The sequence below is a fragment of the Lepus europaeus genome, chromosome 9, assembly GCF_033115175.1.
Source record: "Lepus europaeus isolate LE1 chromosome 9, mLepTim1.pri, whole genome shotgun sequence".
NCBI lineage: Eukaryota > Metazoa > Chordata > Mammalia > Lagomorpha > Leporidae > Lepus > Lepus europaeus.
Genome location: NC_084835.1, coordinates 90,734,554 through 90,752,484, shown reverse-complemented (window position 1 = coordinate 90,752,484; position 17,931 = coordinate 90,734,554). Strand labels below are relative to the sequence as shown.

General features: G+C 39.0%; 1 protein-coding gene across 1 annotated transcript in view; it reads right to left on the bottom strand.

Annotated features, from left to right (window-relative positions):
- Positions 1 to 7,961: 7,961 nt before the first annotated feature.
- PIK3C3 (phosphatidylinositol 3-kinase catalytic subunit type 3) overlaps positions 7,962 to 17,931 on the bottom strand; it is a 157,711-nt gene continuing 147,741 nt past the window's right edge. Inside the window, exon 25 of the mRNA XM_062201595.1 lies at positions 7,962 to 10,387. Coding sequence (XP_062057579.1) covers positions 10,373 to 10,387 — 15 coding nt within the window. The 3' untranslated portion in view covers positions 7,962 to 10,372. The remainder of the gene's footprint in view (positions 10,388 to 17,931) is intronic.

The window sequence follows — 17,931 nt, the reverse complement described above, 5'->3', positions numbered from 1 at the left end:
AATGAATCAAATGGTTTCACAGTAATGGTCCAAGAGGTATTTGTCAAAAAGGACTTCACACAAACTAAATAAGTAGAAATTAATCTGCTTTATGAAATCTACTTTGTTCTCTATATCCGGCAGAAAGTGACACTATGAAAGGCTATGCAGAACTACTACTTATAACTTTTGGGGGACACATTATGAAAACTATATCCACATGAAAATATACATATGACTCCAAGTAGGTGTTGGCTTTAAATTGTTATAACCAAGCTTGTACATCCCAGCTTGCAGTTTATGCTTTTCTAGCCAGATATTTTTCATATTCTTTAAGAATTTTGCAAATTTCTCCTTCCTATCATCAACTGGCCTGTAAAATTTGTTAGATTTCTCTTCAGAAACATTAAGAAATCTCTTTAAGATAAAATATTGGCCCGTTGCTGTGGCACAGCAGGTAAAGCTGCCACCTGCAGTACCAGCATCCCATATAGGCGCCCGGTTCCAGTCCAGGCTGCTCCACTTCCAATCCAGCTCCCTGCTATGGCCTGGGAAAGCAGCAGCAGATGGTCCAAGTCCTTGGGCCCCTGCACCCAGAAGTAGCTCCTGGCTCCTGGCTTCAGATCAGTGCAGCTCCGGCCATTGCGGCCAATTAAAGCGAACCAGTGGATGGAAGACCTCTCTCTCCCTGCCTCTCTTTCTATCTTTGTTTAACTCTGAATTTCAAATAAATAAATAAATCTTTAAACAAAATAGTTCACATTAGAATTATTAAAAAATATTGAATTGGCGATGACATTATCACGTACAGTCTGACTTGTTTTAAAGTTATCAGCAAGGACAGCTTTTACTTTTTCACCCAGATATCCTTCTTAGAAACCCCAGGAAGTGCTGGCGCCATGGCTCACTAGGTTGATCCTCCGCCTGCGGCACCGGCATCCCATATGGGTACTGGTTCTAGTCCCGGCTGCTCCTCTTCCAGTCCAGCTCTCTGCTGTGGGCTGGGATAGGATGGCCCAGGTGCTTGGGCTCCTGCACCCTGCATGGGAGACCAGGAGGAGGCTCCTGGCTTCGGATCAGCGCAGCTCCAGCTGTTGCAGCCATTTGGAGAGTGAACCAACAGAAGGAAGACCTTTCTCTCTCTCTCTCTATCTCTCTGTAACTCTACCCGTCAAATAAATAAATAAAATTTAAAAAAAGATACTACAGGAAGTCCAAAAAAATTAAAGACTGAATCACTATAATTACTTCAGTCACTTCTAATTTTTCCATTTACACTGCATTTCTTCTGAATTGTTTTCACAGTGCTTCTCTTTCCTTTGTTCCAATCCACCTGATATCCTAAGCAGTCCTGAACTTAAAATCCCTGAGAAAGGCAAAGTTTTGATTTAGATGCTGGTTAAGACTTCAGTTTGTATGTCTTTGTCAGCACTTTGTTTTTTAAAAAATATTAAGTGCGGGGGCCAGCGCTGTGGTATCTGAAGCTAAGCCTCCGTCTGTGGCACCGACATCCTATACAGGCTCCAGTACCTGTCCCAGCTGCTCCTCTGTGGATCCAGCTCTCTGCTTATTGCCTGGGAAGGCAGTGAAGGATGGCCCAAGTGCTTGGGCCTCTACACCCATGTGCAAGGCCCAGAAGAAGCGCCTGGCTCCGGATCAGCTCAGCTCCAGCCAATGCAGCCATTTAGGGAGTGAACCAGCAGATGGAAGATCTTTCACTCTGTCTTTCCCTCTGTCTGCAACTCTACCTCTCAAATAAATAAATAAATAAATAAAATCTTTTAAAAAGTATTAATTGGGCCCAAAGCGAAACTCGAACATGTAAATTAGGAGGTTGCTAGGATTTCATAACTTTAGCTCAACATCTTACAAATATTTTGGAGTTTTTCTTAACCAGAATCAAACGAATGTTCTTCAAAAACAGTCAACCGGCCGGCGCCGTGGCTTAACAGGCTAATCCTCCGCCTTGTGGCACCGGCACACCGGATTCTAGTCCTGGTTGGGGTGCCAGATTCTGTCCCGGTTGCCCCTCTTCCAGGCCAGCTCTCTGCTGTGGCCCAGGAAGGCAGTGGAGGATGGCCCAAGTCCTTGGGCCCTGCACCTGCATTGGAGACCAGGAGAAGCGCCTGGCTCCTGGCTTCAGATCAGCACGATGTGCCGGCCGCAGCTGCCATTGGAGGGTGAACCAACGGCAAAGGAAGACCTTTCTCTCTCTCACTATCCACTCTGAAAAAAAAAAAAACAAAAAAAACACCACCAACAAACACCAGTCAACCAAAACCCAGCTATCCCTTTATCCCTTTAAGTGTTGACATTTTCCTTAGTCTTTCCATCAGAAATTCCTTTAAATTCCTCTTTTTCTTCAATTTTTATCTCAGTTATTTCGTTGGTATCTTACCTTTCTCCATCCTTTTCTTGAAGCACTGTCTGTTGGATTTCTGCCTCATACTATATTTTTCCAATCACAACACTTTTCACATCTCAAACTACTTAGAGGTTTTAAAAAGCCACAATACTTTCTTTTTAAAGATAATCTTATCAGCAAATAGGCTTGGTATAGGGCACGGGCTCAGGCCAGCGGCTCAGGATTCCGTGTCTAGTGGTGACTAACGCCCTGCGACCTGGACCTAAGGAGTTTCCACCGCTTGAGGAGCTCCTCTCCTTGTGCCCAGCTAGCCTGATCCTTACCCTCGCAGCCAGGCAAGGCCAGAAAACCCGGAAGCCGCATACTACGGTGTCGGTGTCGGGGGCAGAGGAGTTATGGAGACCTCATAGACTGAGGAGGAGGAGTCAACCCTGGTTGTCACATCGCCACCTGGCCTACGACTGCACTATAGAGGAGGGTCAGAAGGAATGTGCAACAGGAGTGAAGCCGCGGGGAAATGGCCTCTTCCTCTTCCGGCCACGGCGGGCAGAGGCGGAGTCCTGGTGGAGGCGGGGCCTTCCTAATTCCCTGCCTTCCCACCAGGCTCCTGCTAGACAGAAAGCAAGCAGTTTTTTTTTTTTTTTTTTTTTTAGCTATGAGCGGCTGTGAGTCTCTTTTCTTACAATCAGCTTTCCTGAGATATAATTTAAAGACCATAAAACGTATGCATTCTAAGCGCACAATTCCATGAATGCTAGTTGTAAAGTCGTGCAGCCATGACCTGTGCAGCCGTTATCAAAATCGTTTTCCGAACATTTCCATCATGTCATAAAATTCCCTTAGCTCCCCTATTCAGTCGCTTCCCATTTTCATTGTCAATCCTTGGCGACTTCTAATCTGCCTTCTCTCATGAAAGATTTACCGTTTGGAAATAGAAACTTGGAATATGTGATTCATGTGTCTTACTTTTGAGGTTTATTCATATTGTTGCAAAGTTACTGATTTGTTCCCTATATTTTGCTGAGGAGTATCCCATTGCATGGATAGGTCACATTATTTTTAGCCATTCACCAGCTGATGGACATTGGATCCCCCCCCTTTTTTTTGTCTATTATGAATCATATTTAGAACATTCATGTATAATCCTTGAGTATTCACTTCCATTGGGTAGATATCTAGGTGTGGAATTATGGTGTTGCAGGCTAAGTTCATATTAAAATTTCTTTTAAAAAATATTTTATTTATTTATTTGAAAGGTAGCATAGGTGGAGGGGAGGAAATAGAGAGATCTTCCATTGGCTGGTCCACTCCCCAAATGGCCACAATGGCCAGGGCTGGGCCAGGCCAAAGCCAGGAGCCAGAAGTTTCATCTGGGTCTCCCATGTGAGTTCAGGGGCCCAAGTACTTGAGCCATCCCCTGCTATTTTCCCAGGCATATTAGCAGAGAGCTGGGTCAGAACTGGAGCAGCCGGGACTTAAACTGGCCTCTATATGGGATTCTGGCGTTGTAGGCAACAGTTCAATCCATTATACCACCAGGACCATTCCTAAAATTTCTTTTAAAATGCCAAACCCAGATCTCTATTAGATTTTTTTTTTTTAAGATTTATTTTGAAAGGCAGAATTACAGAGAGAGAGAGAAACAGAGAGATCTTCCATCCTTTGGTTCATTCCCCAAATTGCTACAATGTACAGGGCTGGGCCAGGCTGAAGCAAGGAGCCAGGATCCTCACCTCAGCCTCCCCTGTGGGTACAGGGACCAAGCACTTAGGCAGTCCTCTGCTCTCTCTCAAGCACATTAGCATGGAGCTAGATTGGAAGTGGAGCAGCTGAGACTGGAACCCGCATCCACAAGAATGCCTGCACCGCAGGCAAACACTTAACCCGCTAAGCCACATCACCTGCCCCTCTTTTTATTAGATTTGAAAGGAAACGTCTGATCAAGAAGCAACCTTATTGAAATTAAAATTAACTAAAGTTGGTGAAGGAAATGGAAATTCTAATGATTGTTCTTGATAAGGGAACTAACCATTCACTTACTCATTTTTGAAACAGGTATCAAATAAAACTATTAGGAACAATTAAATATCAATGATTTTCTCAAATGACTGATAATTTTACAAAGGCTCATAATAATGAATAGCTATTTTTTAGTGCTGTGTAAAGGAATGAGGCTAAAGGTATATGGATAGTAGGACATACTCTAAAAAGACTTTTTTGTTCTTGACTTTTTACTAAATTCCTGAAACTAACTTGCTTGGTTTTATTTGCCTTTTTTCTTTTAAAAAAGAGCAAGTGAAAATTTGTTTGTACATAGTTTACACCACAGAAAGCAAACTTTGTCATTCAGAGACTATTGATGACAGCTGGCGGAATTCTAAGATTTGGAGAGAGAGGCTTGTAAAAAGCTGTATGGGAATGAGATCAAGGCCTGATGGATGACTGGGTTTTTCATGGTGACTGCCATAAAAAGAGATAGGAGGTATAGTGAAATTGGACCTGATGGTCACAGTGCAGAAAGTGGTTTTGGTGACCAAATACAAGAATTGAAGAATATAAAGTGAAATTCTAGCCAAATTCTAGGGTTCATTCAAATATGGGTCACTACTTATTTAGAGCTCATTGACAATCATGTCCCACTGTCTGAACTTCAGAGTTTAAGGATAGAAATAGTGGGCTGTCATATTAACTTCTATTTTAGTAAAATCATACTTTATTTGAGGAGTTAGCTGGTATAATAAGGCCAACAGAAAATTACTGTGATGTAGACATTTGTTCAAATTTATCCCCAAAATCTTAATGAAGAATGGGATGGGAGAGGGAGTAGGAGATGGGACAGTTTGCAGGTAGGAGGGTGGTTATGGAGGGAAAAACCACTATAATCCAAAAGTTACACTTTCAAAATCTGTATTTATTAAATAAAAGTTTAAAAAAATTTAATCCCAAGTTACACTTAAGTAGCAGGTTCTCTAGATTTGTTTTTAATGTTTTATCTTGATATTCTTAATGTTTTATACTCAGCCTGTACATAATCAATGTGTGATGCTAGTGTTACCTTTTTTTAATTAATTAATTTTTTTTTGGACAGGCAGAGTGGACAGTGAGAGAGACAGAGAGAAAGGTCTTCCTTTTTCTGTTGGCTCACCCCCAGTGGCCGCTGCGGCCGGCATGCTGCGGCCGGCGCACTGAGCTGATGCGAAGCCAGGAGCCAGGTGCTTCTCTTGGTCTCCCATGCCGGTGCAGGGCCCAAGCACTTGGGCCATCCTCCACTGCCTTCCCAGGCCACAGCAGAGAGCTGGACTGGAAGAGGAGCAACCAGGACAGAACCGGCACCCTGACCGGGACTAGAACCCAGTGTGCCGGCGCCGCAGGCGGAGGATTAGTCTATTGAGCCGCGGCGCCGGCCCGCTAGTATTATCTTTTGCTGCACAAAATACTACCCCCAAAACTTACTGGCTTACAATGGGCATTGATTCAGCTCAGGACTTACTGGCAATTAGGGCAAGGTTCAGCTGAGTGGTTTTTCTACCCTTCTTGAAATCACTTACCTGTCTACATTCAACTGCAGATCAGCTCTACTTCACAGGGTTGACTTGCTGTTAACTGGTGCAGTTGAGGGGCGGGGTTGGGATTGGATATCAGAATGGCCATGTGTCTCTCATTACCCAGCAGCCTGGCCCAAGTTTCTTCATATAACAGCTCAGGTTTCCTTGAATGAGAAACTTGCAAAGTTGCTTGAGGCCCAGTCTTGGAATTCATACTCTATCTCTGTTGGAACGCAGATCACAAGACCTTTCCAGATTTGAGGAAATGAAAAATAGGCTCCAGCTCAGTGGGAAAAAGCACACACACACACAGAATTTTTGTTCCAATCTATCATACACTTCACTAGCCACAATTATTCCCATTTTTCCTAGGACCTAGGGTTTATACCTTAGGTGGAAACTGGAATAGAAAGCAAAGCTGAAACTCAACCCCAGGCACTCTGGTGTGGAAAGAGGGCATCCCAGCGACATCTTTTACATATATATATATATATATATATAATGATTTATTTATTTATTTGAGAGGCAGAGAAAGTGTGAGAGAGAAAGAGAGAGAGCCTACTTCTGATGGTCTACTCAAACAGCCACAATGGCCGGGCCTGAGCTGGTCCGAAGCAAGGAGCTAGGAGCCTCCTCCAAGGCTCCCACGTGGGTGCATGGGCCCAAGGACCTGGGCTATCTTCCGCTACTTTCCTAGGAACGTCAGCAAGGAGCTGGATCTGAAGAGGAACCATCGGAACTAGAACCAATGCCCACATGGGATGCTGTTGCTGCAGGCAGCTTATTTACCGGTTAAGCCACAGTGCCGTCCCCCCAATCCCCGGCCCCCAGTGGCATCTTAACTGCTGAACCAAATGCCCACTCCTCCCGTATATTATTAGTCTGCAGGAACTCAATTTCCCAGGTAAAAGTGCAGTAGGTACCTGGGGAAAACATCCATTGTGTAGCTGGGAAAGTAGGTAGATACTCTCCGTTTCACCAGAATTGTTCATGATGGCCCATTTTTGTGTGTTAGTTGTTGGCAGTGAGCCTTTCCTACTTGAATGACAGTTAACTAGCAAACTGTTCAGATAAAACACATTCTTGTTTTGTTGCATTTTGGGATATTAAAAACAAATAAAGAAGCCTTCCTTGAAAGAAATATGTTAAGCTTATTATTGTCTCCTACCAGGTAGTCCCAAGGTTCACCTTATCAATTTTCACTGCCATCTAACCAACCCTCTGACCAATCTAAAATGACACTTTTCCTCCAATCATTCCCTATCTCTTCATCCTGCTTTATTTTTCTTCCTGCCCCTTTAAACATTGATCTGGTATAGTTTTATTCCTTTGTGTTTACAACCCCAATCACAAATCTAGAATGCAGGCTGTCTCCAGCATCTACAACAATGCTGCACATGAAGTAGGTAACCTATTTGTTGAATGAATGATGACCACTCAGCTTCTGAATTTCGTATCTATTTTTCCATTAGACAAGGCCCATGGAGTATAACAGAACTTGTCCCCTTTCTGAATGAATATTTTGTGAGGAGCTTTGTGTTCTCTTGTACACTCAGAGCTCTCTCATTTAAACAGTGGTATTAGACAATGTCAGAAAAATGGTGTGTCACACATACAAGTGTACTTCACGACGTTTGTGGAAAACAGTTAAAATTATTTATACTGGTGGAAAAAAAAACTGTTAACTCTATGCATGTAGGGCCTTCAAAAAGTTCATGAAAAAATGCTGGTGCATGGATGTCAAAGTTTCAAGTTTTTTTTCATAAACTTTTCCCAGTATGGCTGCATATGTCATAATTAACTTTAAAACTCTTTTAAAAACAATTAATTGTCTATGAAAGAAAATGACATTACACTTTGTTCCTTTTCTCCTTCAGAATGCTTTGAGGAAAGAGTCCTTTGAAACAAAAAAAAATATGTTAGAGTTTATAAAGATGAATAAAGGTGAAAATTTCGTCATATTCTAATCAATTAAAACAAGGTCAGCAAATTATAGCCAGAGTCAAATCTGGCTGTGCCCACTTATTTTAAAATGTTTTTTATTTATATATGGTGGACAAATTTCATGTATTTAATATACACAGATTTAGGAGCATAGTGATACTTCTCATGCTACCCTCCCTCCTGCCCATACTCCTACCCACCCTCCATACCCATTTGTTTATAAGTACAAAAGATAAATCAAAAATTTCACAGAAAATTGGAATTAAAAGATGTTTCAGTGCAAAAAAAAAAAAAAAAACACGCATACAAGGTCTTCAAAAATTTCATGCAAACTGCCTATTACAAAAAAACTATGGACTTTCTTCAGAATGTTTTGCACCAAAGCTAACTGATCTTTCAATTCCATTTTCTACAAACATTCTGAAGTACCCTCATATTGTACATGACGGATTTCCACTGCAGCACCAGAAACGAGTTGTTGCTGTAGACCTGTCCCTGCATCCATGTGGGAGACCTGGAAGGGGCTCCAGGCTTTAGCCTGGCTCTGCCCTGGCCTTTGCAGCCCTTTGGGGGAGTGAACCAGAGGATGGAAGGTCTCTCTCCTCCAACCCTCTCTGTAGCTCTTTCAAATAAATAAAATAAACCTTAAAAAAAAAAAAAAAAAGGCTACTTGGGATGCCCACATCCCATATTAAGGTGCCTACCTCCTTTCTATTCCAGGTTCTATTCCAGGTTCCTACTAATGCACACCCTGGGAAGCAGGGGTAACAGCTCAAGGAGCTGGGTCACTGCTATCCATGTGGGAGACCTGGATTGAATTCTGTGCTACTGACTCTGACTTGGCAATGCAATGGCTGTTTGGGAGAATGAATTAGCAGACATAAACTCTATCTGTTTGTCTTTCAAATGAAAAGAGGGGAGGGGATGAGAAAGGATAAAAGAGGAGAGGAGAGGAGAGGAGGTCTATGTAATAAAAAATGACATACTTATGTGGGGGAATATAGGGGATTAAGAGTGGAACTTCCCAATTAGTTTAGTATAAACTTTCCTAAGATGATTTACAAAGTCTTTCCATTTTTATCATTTTTCTAATCTGCAAATGTTTTATACAAATTATATTCCATATTTCTCTTGGATGCATAATTATACGCTTGCTTTCAGGTTAGTAAGCCCACTAGAAATAAGCAAGCTCACAGATAAGGTTCTGATGGCAAATAATATAGTGGTATTCTCTGAAATGTAAACATCACCTTTCCTGTCATTTAATATTTAATACTTATTCAGTAATGAAAGAACAAAATATTCTTCTTCTTCTAAGGCAATGTCCTATGACTATGCAACATGTTAACCTGCAAAGATTACAAATATGTTGCTCACATCATTTATATAATGTTCCTTTTATCCTAAAGTTCCATGAGGCAAAGATAGATGTATTAATTAACTTCTGGTCTTAAAGGACAAAAATTTATTTTGCTTAAATTATAAAGGATGTATTATGTTAACTGAACTTCACAAACTTTTTCAAAAAAATTTTGAAAACCAAGTTTACACCAAAAAAAAAAGGATTTATTGCAAAGATAATTTACACTGTCCTGAGTATGTAAAAATATCTTATGCTTAATAATAAAATCTTTAGTCTCCTACCTTTTGGCCAGTTATTCAGATAGCTACACTTTTATATCTTACTTTACATACTTACAATCTGGGAGAATTACAGTTTTCAGGAAAAAAATAGTATTTGTAAATAACAGAAAGTATCTTTTTAGAATATAAATAATTTTTCCCCTACATGGTAAGCCTTCTGTCTGCCTGTCTACATGTTGGGAAAATTGTCCCATGGTGAGTCTTTGTATACACCTGTTTCCACACGCCCAGCTGCTCAGTACTGCCAGAACACCATGTACACAGGTTCTATGCTTGGACCACACATGCCCAGCACTCTGTGGAGTCCACTGTCAGTGGGATCCTCCCTGACCACCCCTATAGACAAAGGCTCCCTCAAAATAGTTCTTTAACTGCAAAGAAAAAAAAATACAGCATATAAAAATTCAAAAAAGTTTAGGATAAAATTAGGTAAAAGTTTAATTGAGTAAATTTGGCAAAAAATAAATAAATAAAAGGAGGGGAGACAAAAAGGGAAGGAAGGGAAGAAGAAAAAAAAATTGTAAATGGAAATTAACCCAGATTGATATAACTGCTGTCCTGGTTTACAGATATGAGAAATAAACGACTGTTTAAACTCAAAAGACTAAAATATTTTACTATTTCAATATGAAATTTATCCAGAGCTCTAATAATATGTACATAATTCTGGAATAGGCTTCTTAAGTTATTAACAATTCATACATTTGAAAACAAATATATACAATATGTCAAAATAAACCCTTCAAGACCATATGTAAGCAATCCAAGGACACATAGGGTATCTTGAAGATTATGTTTTTTTCCTTCTTGTTACTCTGAAGTCCTCATTATACATAAGTAGCTTCCAATGTGGATTTCTTACTGAGATGAACATCTTGAGAGGCCAAACCCAGCTTCATTTTCTCCAGTACTAAAAATTAAAAACAAATACAAAATAATGTACTTCATGTTGACATGGAAAAATAAGAGTCTATAGTTTTAAAGACATGTATTAAAATAGAAAGTAAATGGGTTACTTTGCTCAATGCCATCAAGAGAACTGCAATTAACCACAATGTAGAGGATTCCCAAGTTGTGGCTTAAAATTCAATCTACAAGAATATATTCGTGGCGGTCAAGGGGGTTGCTTGATGACTGAATTTCAGAATAATCAATTATTTTATAGAAAGCAGCATCTCACTGAGCATTAGGAAGGCAAAAATTACACTGAATTCCATAGTGATTAGATTACTGTTGAGTAGTGCTTACTTCACAGTGCCACATTTTTCAGAGGTTGTAAAAATCTGTACCTAATCACATAAAGTGCAATGACTTTATTTAGAAATGGTCTAGAAATCAAGTCAAAAGTAGTCCTAAAAGAAAAAAAGAGGCCCATGGATAGTTGCTTTGGGCCTACCCCAGATTTTAAGATATCAAGTACAAATTTAAAAAAACAAAAAATAAGGTTTCTTAGTTTGGGTGAAAATATCTTGAGCCAACCACATCTCATGTGCCTTTTTCTTTTAAGATTTATTTTTATTTATTTGAAAGACAGAGTTACAGAGAGAGGTAGAGACAGACAGAGAGCTCTTTCATCCACTGGTTCACTCCGCAGATGGCTACAACGGCCGGAGCTGAGCCAGTCCAAAGCCAGGAGCCAGGAGCCAGGAGCTTCCTCCAAGTCTCCCACGTGGGTGCAGGGCCTCAAGCTTTCCCAGGCCACAGCAGAGAGCTAGATCGGAAAAGGAGCAGTTGGGACTAGAACCAGCACCCATATGGGATGCTGGCACTTCAGGCCAGGGCTTTAATCTGCTGTGCCACAGTGCCGGCCCCTCGTGTGCCCTTTTCTTAAAAAAAAATATGTGCTGGCATACCTTACAGAAATTAAGAATGCTGTTTATGTGTGACTTCACCTAATTATCACTCTCAGAGAACAAAAAAAAAAAAAGCAAAATAAATAAATAAATTAACAAACCTCACTGCCTAGTTGTCTGTGTTTGTGTATGCATATCTAAAAGTGTGAAGATGTTGAGATGATGATTTCAATCTGATACAATTTAAGCTTGCAACTCTAGAAAGCATATGGCATAATTTAGCTGCTCTAAATTTAGCTTGGGGGTATGATGCAGGTACTGCTTGGGGGTATGAAGAACTGTTATTAGAGTTCAAGGAAGGTTCTCTTTGAATGCTGCTGGAAGCAGGCGTCACTATGACAGTCAGTTAAGCTACCATCTACAGCACCATCATCCCTTATGGGTGCCAGTTCAAGTCCCAGCTGTTCTGCTTCCAATCCAGCTTTCCACTAATGTGCCTAGGAAAGCATCAGAAGATGTCACAAGTACTTGGTCCACTGCAACCATGTGGGAGACATGGAAGAGGTTCCTGACTCCTGGCTTTGGATTAGCCCAGCCCCAGTGTTCACTGCCATTTTGGGGGTGAACCAATGGATGGAAGATTTCTCTGTCTCTCTCTATAACTCTGCCTTTCAAATAAATAAGTAAACCAAAAAAAGAAAGAAAGAAAGAGAGAGAGAGAGAGAGAGGAGAGAAAAGCTGCTGGTGATGATAAAAACCAAATGGTATTGTTAAAGTGATCACATTAAGTGTTAAAGTGAACATACAGATAGGATTAACTGTTAAAGAGATCATATAAATAGCATCAAGTGCCTGGTAATAATAATAGACAGAATTAAAGAGGAGAGAATGTCCAACATGGGAAGCGGTCAACACAGCAGACTCATAGAATGACAATTGCTTTAAGTAACACTCTGACTCAGAATCAGCCCTTAAGGCATTCAGATGTGGCTGAAAAGCCCATGAGAGCATTTCAGGCATGGAAGCCAAGACACTGTGGCAAAAAATATCCTACATGAAGGATCTCTGTGAGTGAGACCCCAGTGGAAAGAAGGGGCCATCAAAGAAGGATGTACTTTTCTCTGAAAAGAGGAGAGAACTTCTACTTTGCTTATGGCCTTGTCCAAATACTGGTCACAAAAGGCTTCCATAGTCTTGGCAGCTCATGGCAAGAGCCTTAGATGACCACTGACATCATAGTTAAGAGTGTAATTGTTAAATTAACAACAGAAGTCACTGTGTACTTACTCCCCATGTAGGACCTCAGTCCTTAATGAGTTGTACTATGAGAATTAACTGCAAAACTTGTTCTCAAACAATATTTTTTTTTTTTTGATAGGCAGAGTTAGTGAGAGAGACAGAGAGAAAGGTCCTCCTTCCGTTGGTTCACCCCCCAAATAGTTGCCAAGGTCAGTGCACTGCGCCGATCCAAAGCCAGGAGCCAGATGCTTGGGCATCTGGCCATCTTCCACTGCCCTCCCGGGCCACAGCAGAGAGCTGGACTGGAAGAGGAGCAACTGGGACAGAATCTGGCGCCCTGACCCAGACTAGAACCTGGGGTACTGGTGCCGCAGGCGGAGGATTAATCAAGTGAGCTGTAGCACCGGCCCAAACAGTACTTTTTATGTTGTGTGTCTGTGTGGGTGCAAACTGTTAAAATCTTTACTTAGTATAGAGTGGGTCTTCTGTATATAAAGTTAAATTTAAAAAGAATATTAATGAAGAATGGGACAGGGAGTAGGAGGTGGGACAGGAATGGGGGGCAGGAGGGTGGGTATGGGGGAAATAACCACTATATTCCTAAAGCTGTACCTATGAAGTTTGCATTCATTAAATGGAAGCTTTTAATAATAATAAAAAAAAAATTGTAAAGAGTCCACACTGACATAATAGAAAGTCTAACTATCCTAGAAGCAATTTGGAAACCATTAAAAACTGTTCTTATGTAGATGTACATTTGTGTGTGTATGAGAAAAATGCTGCTGTTAAACAGATGGTCTCTAAGGTATTTCCTGAATGTTTCAAAACATCTGTCAATAGTTTAGTGATACTACACAGCAGAGCCAGTCCCCAAATATTCAGTCTTCTGTATAACTGGAGAATTTTTACATAAAGGTTTGATATAACACAGGGGGACAAGGAAACAAGAGTTAATATAAAACTGATCCTAATAAAGCCATTAATGAAGCAAACAGGGACAAACTTTACCAAGGATTATGTTCAAGTATTTGAAAACCCTCCTTAGAGAAGAAAAAAAATTGAATTTTAATGGACAAAATATAAACCCCAAGGCACTTAAGTTGCAAATTATTGGGTTTTCTGCTGACTGCTATTATAGCAATTAATTAATCTCACAGCCTCCAAACATGTGTCATGTAGCAAGTGCCTGCACAATTTGTTTTTAAACATCATGAGTTTTAACGGGTAGCCATTTAATGGCAGTAAAAGATAACACTTGTGGGTTAATGAAAAACAAGACCAGTTTTGGACAATGTGTAAAATAAATGTTATCTAATATTTACTATATTTATCTTGGATTAACTATTTCCAGTGATTCCTTTATGTAATGTATCAAATTCTGTTGGCTGAGTAGCTGGCTATTTTTTTAACTTTTATAGTCAGTTGAAAGATTAAGGAGACAAAATAAAAGATAAGTTTTAAAACTTGTGGGTAGATTTTTAAAAAATCATTACTCACAAATCACTCATATCTAATAATTTAAAGCTTAGATGTCTACTGAGAAAAACCCAGTGTTGATTTCTACAACCTATGGTTTAGATTTGAATCTGGGCTTTGTTACTGATCAGTTGCAATTTTCTCATATATAAAACATATGGTGATAGGCTCACTTCACAGGTGTGAAAATTAAATAAGGTGAAACAGCAAAGCACTTAAATAATTTCATGCACACTTAAATGTTCAATAGGTTGCTGTCAGTTTCACTATTTGTTGTTTCTTTGCCATTGTTATTATTCTTTGAAGGATTTGGTACACAAAATTGTATGAATTAAGCTTTACAGGATATACTGGTATTATTATGATAGTTTTTTTTAAACCACTGGTGGGGAAATCTTCTGGCTCTTGAGAAAATTACTTACTAAATTGAAATTCAGAAGTTGTTTTAGAGAAGAATTTCTATTTGGCCACAGTATCCAGCATTTTTTTGCTTTGTTCAATGAAATGTTTTACATGGCTATTTTTAATTCTTAATGGTAATGTGATCCATATAATGGAAACTCAGAAATTATGGTCCAATGTTTTCTTTTTAGGTCATCATGTTCATCTATGATGTAAGATGGAACCTAAAGGTCCAAATAAATATTAGAAATATTAGTTATTATATAAAGAGTCAACTCACTGAAGGTGGCAAGATAAGGAGAACTAAACATAATGTTTTAGACAGCCTTTAGGCTTGAAAGTGGCAGTTACGGCATTCAAGGCTCTAAGGTTTTAACCTTATGTGAAGTATAAATGAAATAAAACAAGATTTAAAACTAGAAATTGGGACTATTGCTGTGGTGTAGCATGTTAAGCTGCCACATATGGCTCCAGCATCCTAAATGGACACTGCTTCGAGTACCAGCTACTCCACTTCTGACCAAGCTCCCTGTTAATGTGTCTAGCAAAGCAGCAGAGGATGGCCTAAGTACGTAGGCCCCCTGCACCAACGTGGGAGACCCAGAAGAAGCTCCTGGCTCCATATGAGCTCAGCTCTGGATATTGTGACATTACGGGAGTGAACCAGCAGATGGATGAACTCTCTTTCTCTCTCTCTCCCTCCCTCCCTCTCTCTCGGTAACTCTGTCTCAAATAAATAGATAAATTTTAAGGAAAAAAAAAACAATTAGAAATCATTCCATGGTTTCCACTCTGTCTTGGAAGACAGAACATGAAAGAGGAAAGCAGTGGGTTCACTGGTCAAAGAGGAATTCTGTTTCACTGGTCAATTTATATAAATAGAAAAGTTTCAAAAAGTACAAACAGAATATAAAGCAAAAATGAACTAACAAAATGACAAAAAAACAGAAAGGTTAATACAGAAATGTTATAAAAAGAAAACACAAACACAGAAACATCTGAACTTACACATATGGATACTGGTAATGCTTTAAACTCACAACAGTTTTATTCTGCATGCACACACTTGTTTATTTATGTTACAGATAAAGACTAAATGCCACTTAATATCTGTAGCAGGAAATAAGAAGTTCATGACCTAAGGAATTATGGACATTTTTATTATTAAGGCCAACTATATTTCTGTTAGAAAATTAGAATATTCCTTTTCTACTTATCTGTTTATAATAAAGACCCAAAGTAAACACTACATCTCTAAGCATAAGGGTTTTAAATAAAATTACTAAAAAGTTAAAAAAAAAAAATTGCACATGATAACTTTCCTTTGCCACAATGACTATTAGTTGATACACAGCCCTTAAACCAAACCACTTTTTTGTCAGGCATTGTTGTTCAGTGTGTTAAGCCACTACTTGGGACCCCAGCATCCCACTTAGGAGTGCCTGGATCAAGTCCTGCCTCTATTTTCAATCCAGCTTCCTGCTAATGTGCCTGAGAGGTGGTGGATGACGGCCCAAGTAGTTATGTTCCTGCTACCACTATGGGTGACCTGAATGCAGCTCCTGGTTCCTGGCTTCAGTCGGGCCAAGCACAGCTGTTGTGGGCATTTGAAGAGCGAACCAGAGAATAGTCTCTCTCTCCTTCTCTGTCTCTCTATCTCTGTCTGTCTCTTTCTGTCACCCTGCCTTTCAAACAGAGAAATCTTTAAAAGAAAATAGCTAGTTTTGTTATCATGTAAGACTAAAGACCAAATAAAGTTCACAAAAAAAATTATGGTTTAAGGCTAGTTAGATTGAGATCTGTAAGTATATCTACATATTTATCATTACTCCAAAGGCTTAAAAACAAAATGAAATAAAACTCTGACTCATGATTCATAAAATAACAAATTGCAAATAAATGAAACAAAATGACAAAACAAAAGAGGCAGTACTGTGGAGGTGCTATGAATATGCACATAAACCTAACAGAACCATGCTTATAGATATTCTGAACACAATGTTTACAGTTTACCTAGGGACATAAAAGGAGAAATGGGCCTGAATGACCTTAGTTCCTCAATTCAGATCACCTAATCAGTCATTCACTGACCTACAAGGTTGCCTTCTCAAAGAAGTGAGAGAACAATAGTCACAATTGGATCTGAAAAGGTTAAATTATTATATTTAATATGTATTAAGATTAATGGGAAAGCAGACAGGAAACAGCAGAAGTAGTCAAACAGGATACCGATGGCAGCCTGAGAGAGCACCACTGAAAGGCCTCGTTTTACAGTTGTAAGTGACCCAAACAGTGTGACCTCTTCCCTTCTCCTGCAGACAAGAGTTGAAGGCCCTTTAAAGATCATTTCAGCAGAAAGAAGAGTTCTGATGATGCAATTTCAAAGACAATGACCCAAATAAAAGTGTTTCTTGGTGGAAAATTTATACCACTAATAGGTGGGAGTTGCTAGGCAACAGATATTGAAGTGTTTAATCTCTACCCTTGCTAAGCAATTGCATGATGGAAGAAAATAGCATTTCAACATAATAGTCGTATCTGAAAAGTTTTAGTTTTTTTTTAAAATATAGTATCTTTTATGCTAGATTAACTTCAATTTCAGTTAACATTTAGCAGTCCACCCATATTCTATAAAAATGTGGTTCCACAACCCATAATGATGAATGGGAAAGCACTAAAATTATCATAAATCAATGACCAACATTATATCATTATAATAAATGGTACATGTGACAAAAATCAGATATTGGTCACCAGAATTTTAGCACACATTACATGAGTTTCAAAGAGAAAATATACTTCTCTAGAGATTAGTTACAAAAGACCTATCCTTCTATAATTTTATAATTTGAAAAGACCTATAGGAAGTTTAAACCTTATTTAGTATCCCATGAATCCCATTAAACATCCTTAAACTGTTATTTTGTTAGAATTTCATTTGAACGATAGGATGGGTACTGTTGACAAATTTAAGGAAACCAAAAAAAATTCATGACCATTTAAAGCACATCTCTTAAGAATAGAGGAAACCATAAAAGAAGAGCTGATTGATTTGTTATGTCAGATGCAAGTTTTTATGTGGTTCAGTCTTCCCATCAAAACGAAGGAGATTATACTAAAACATATAGTTACAGTAAGAAGATTATGCTAAAAGATATAGTTAGGGTAAGGATTATTTGATACTAAATAAATGGAGAAGCACTATGTTAAATATAAAGATCAAAGAAATAATAAGGTTGTTGTCTCAGAGATGGCATCTATTAAAAATGAAAAGCTGTGATGTGAATTAAAAAGCTCATCTATATAGATATTCATACTGTATTCAACCTCAACTTTTATCAGTCTAGAATGATGAAAACAATTCCCAAACTGCTGGAATCATCCAGATATTTGCTCTGAATTCTGGTTTTTATGGTGCTCTACCCTGATTTTTCTACAGTATCTAAGTAATAATCTATCTTAATTCAAAAGAGTTTATAACAATAAAAGCCAAAGTAACAATTAACTATCCATGATTTTTATATCTCATATAATATTTTACTGA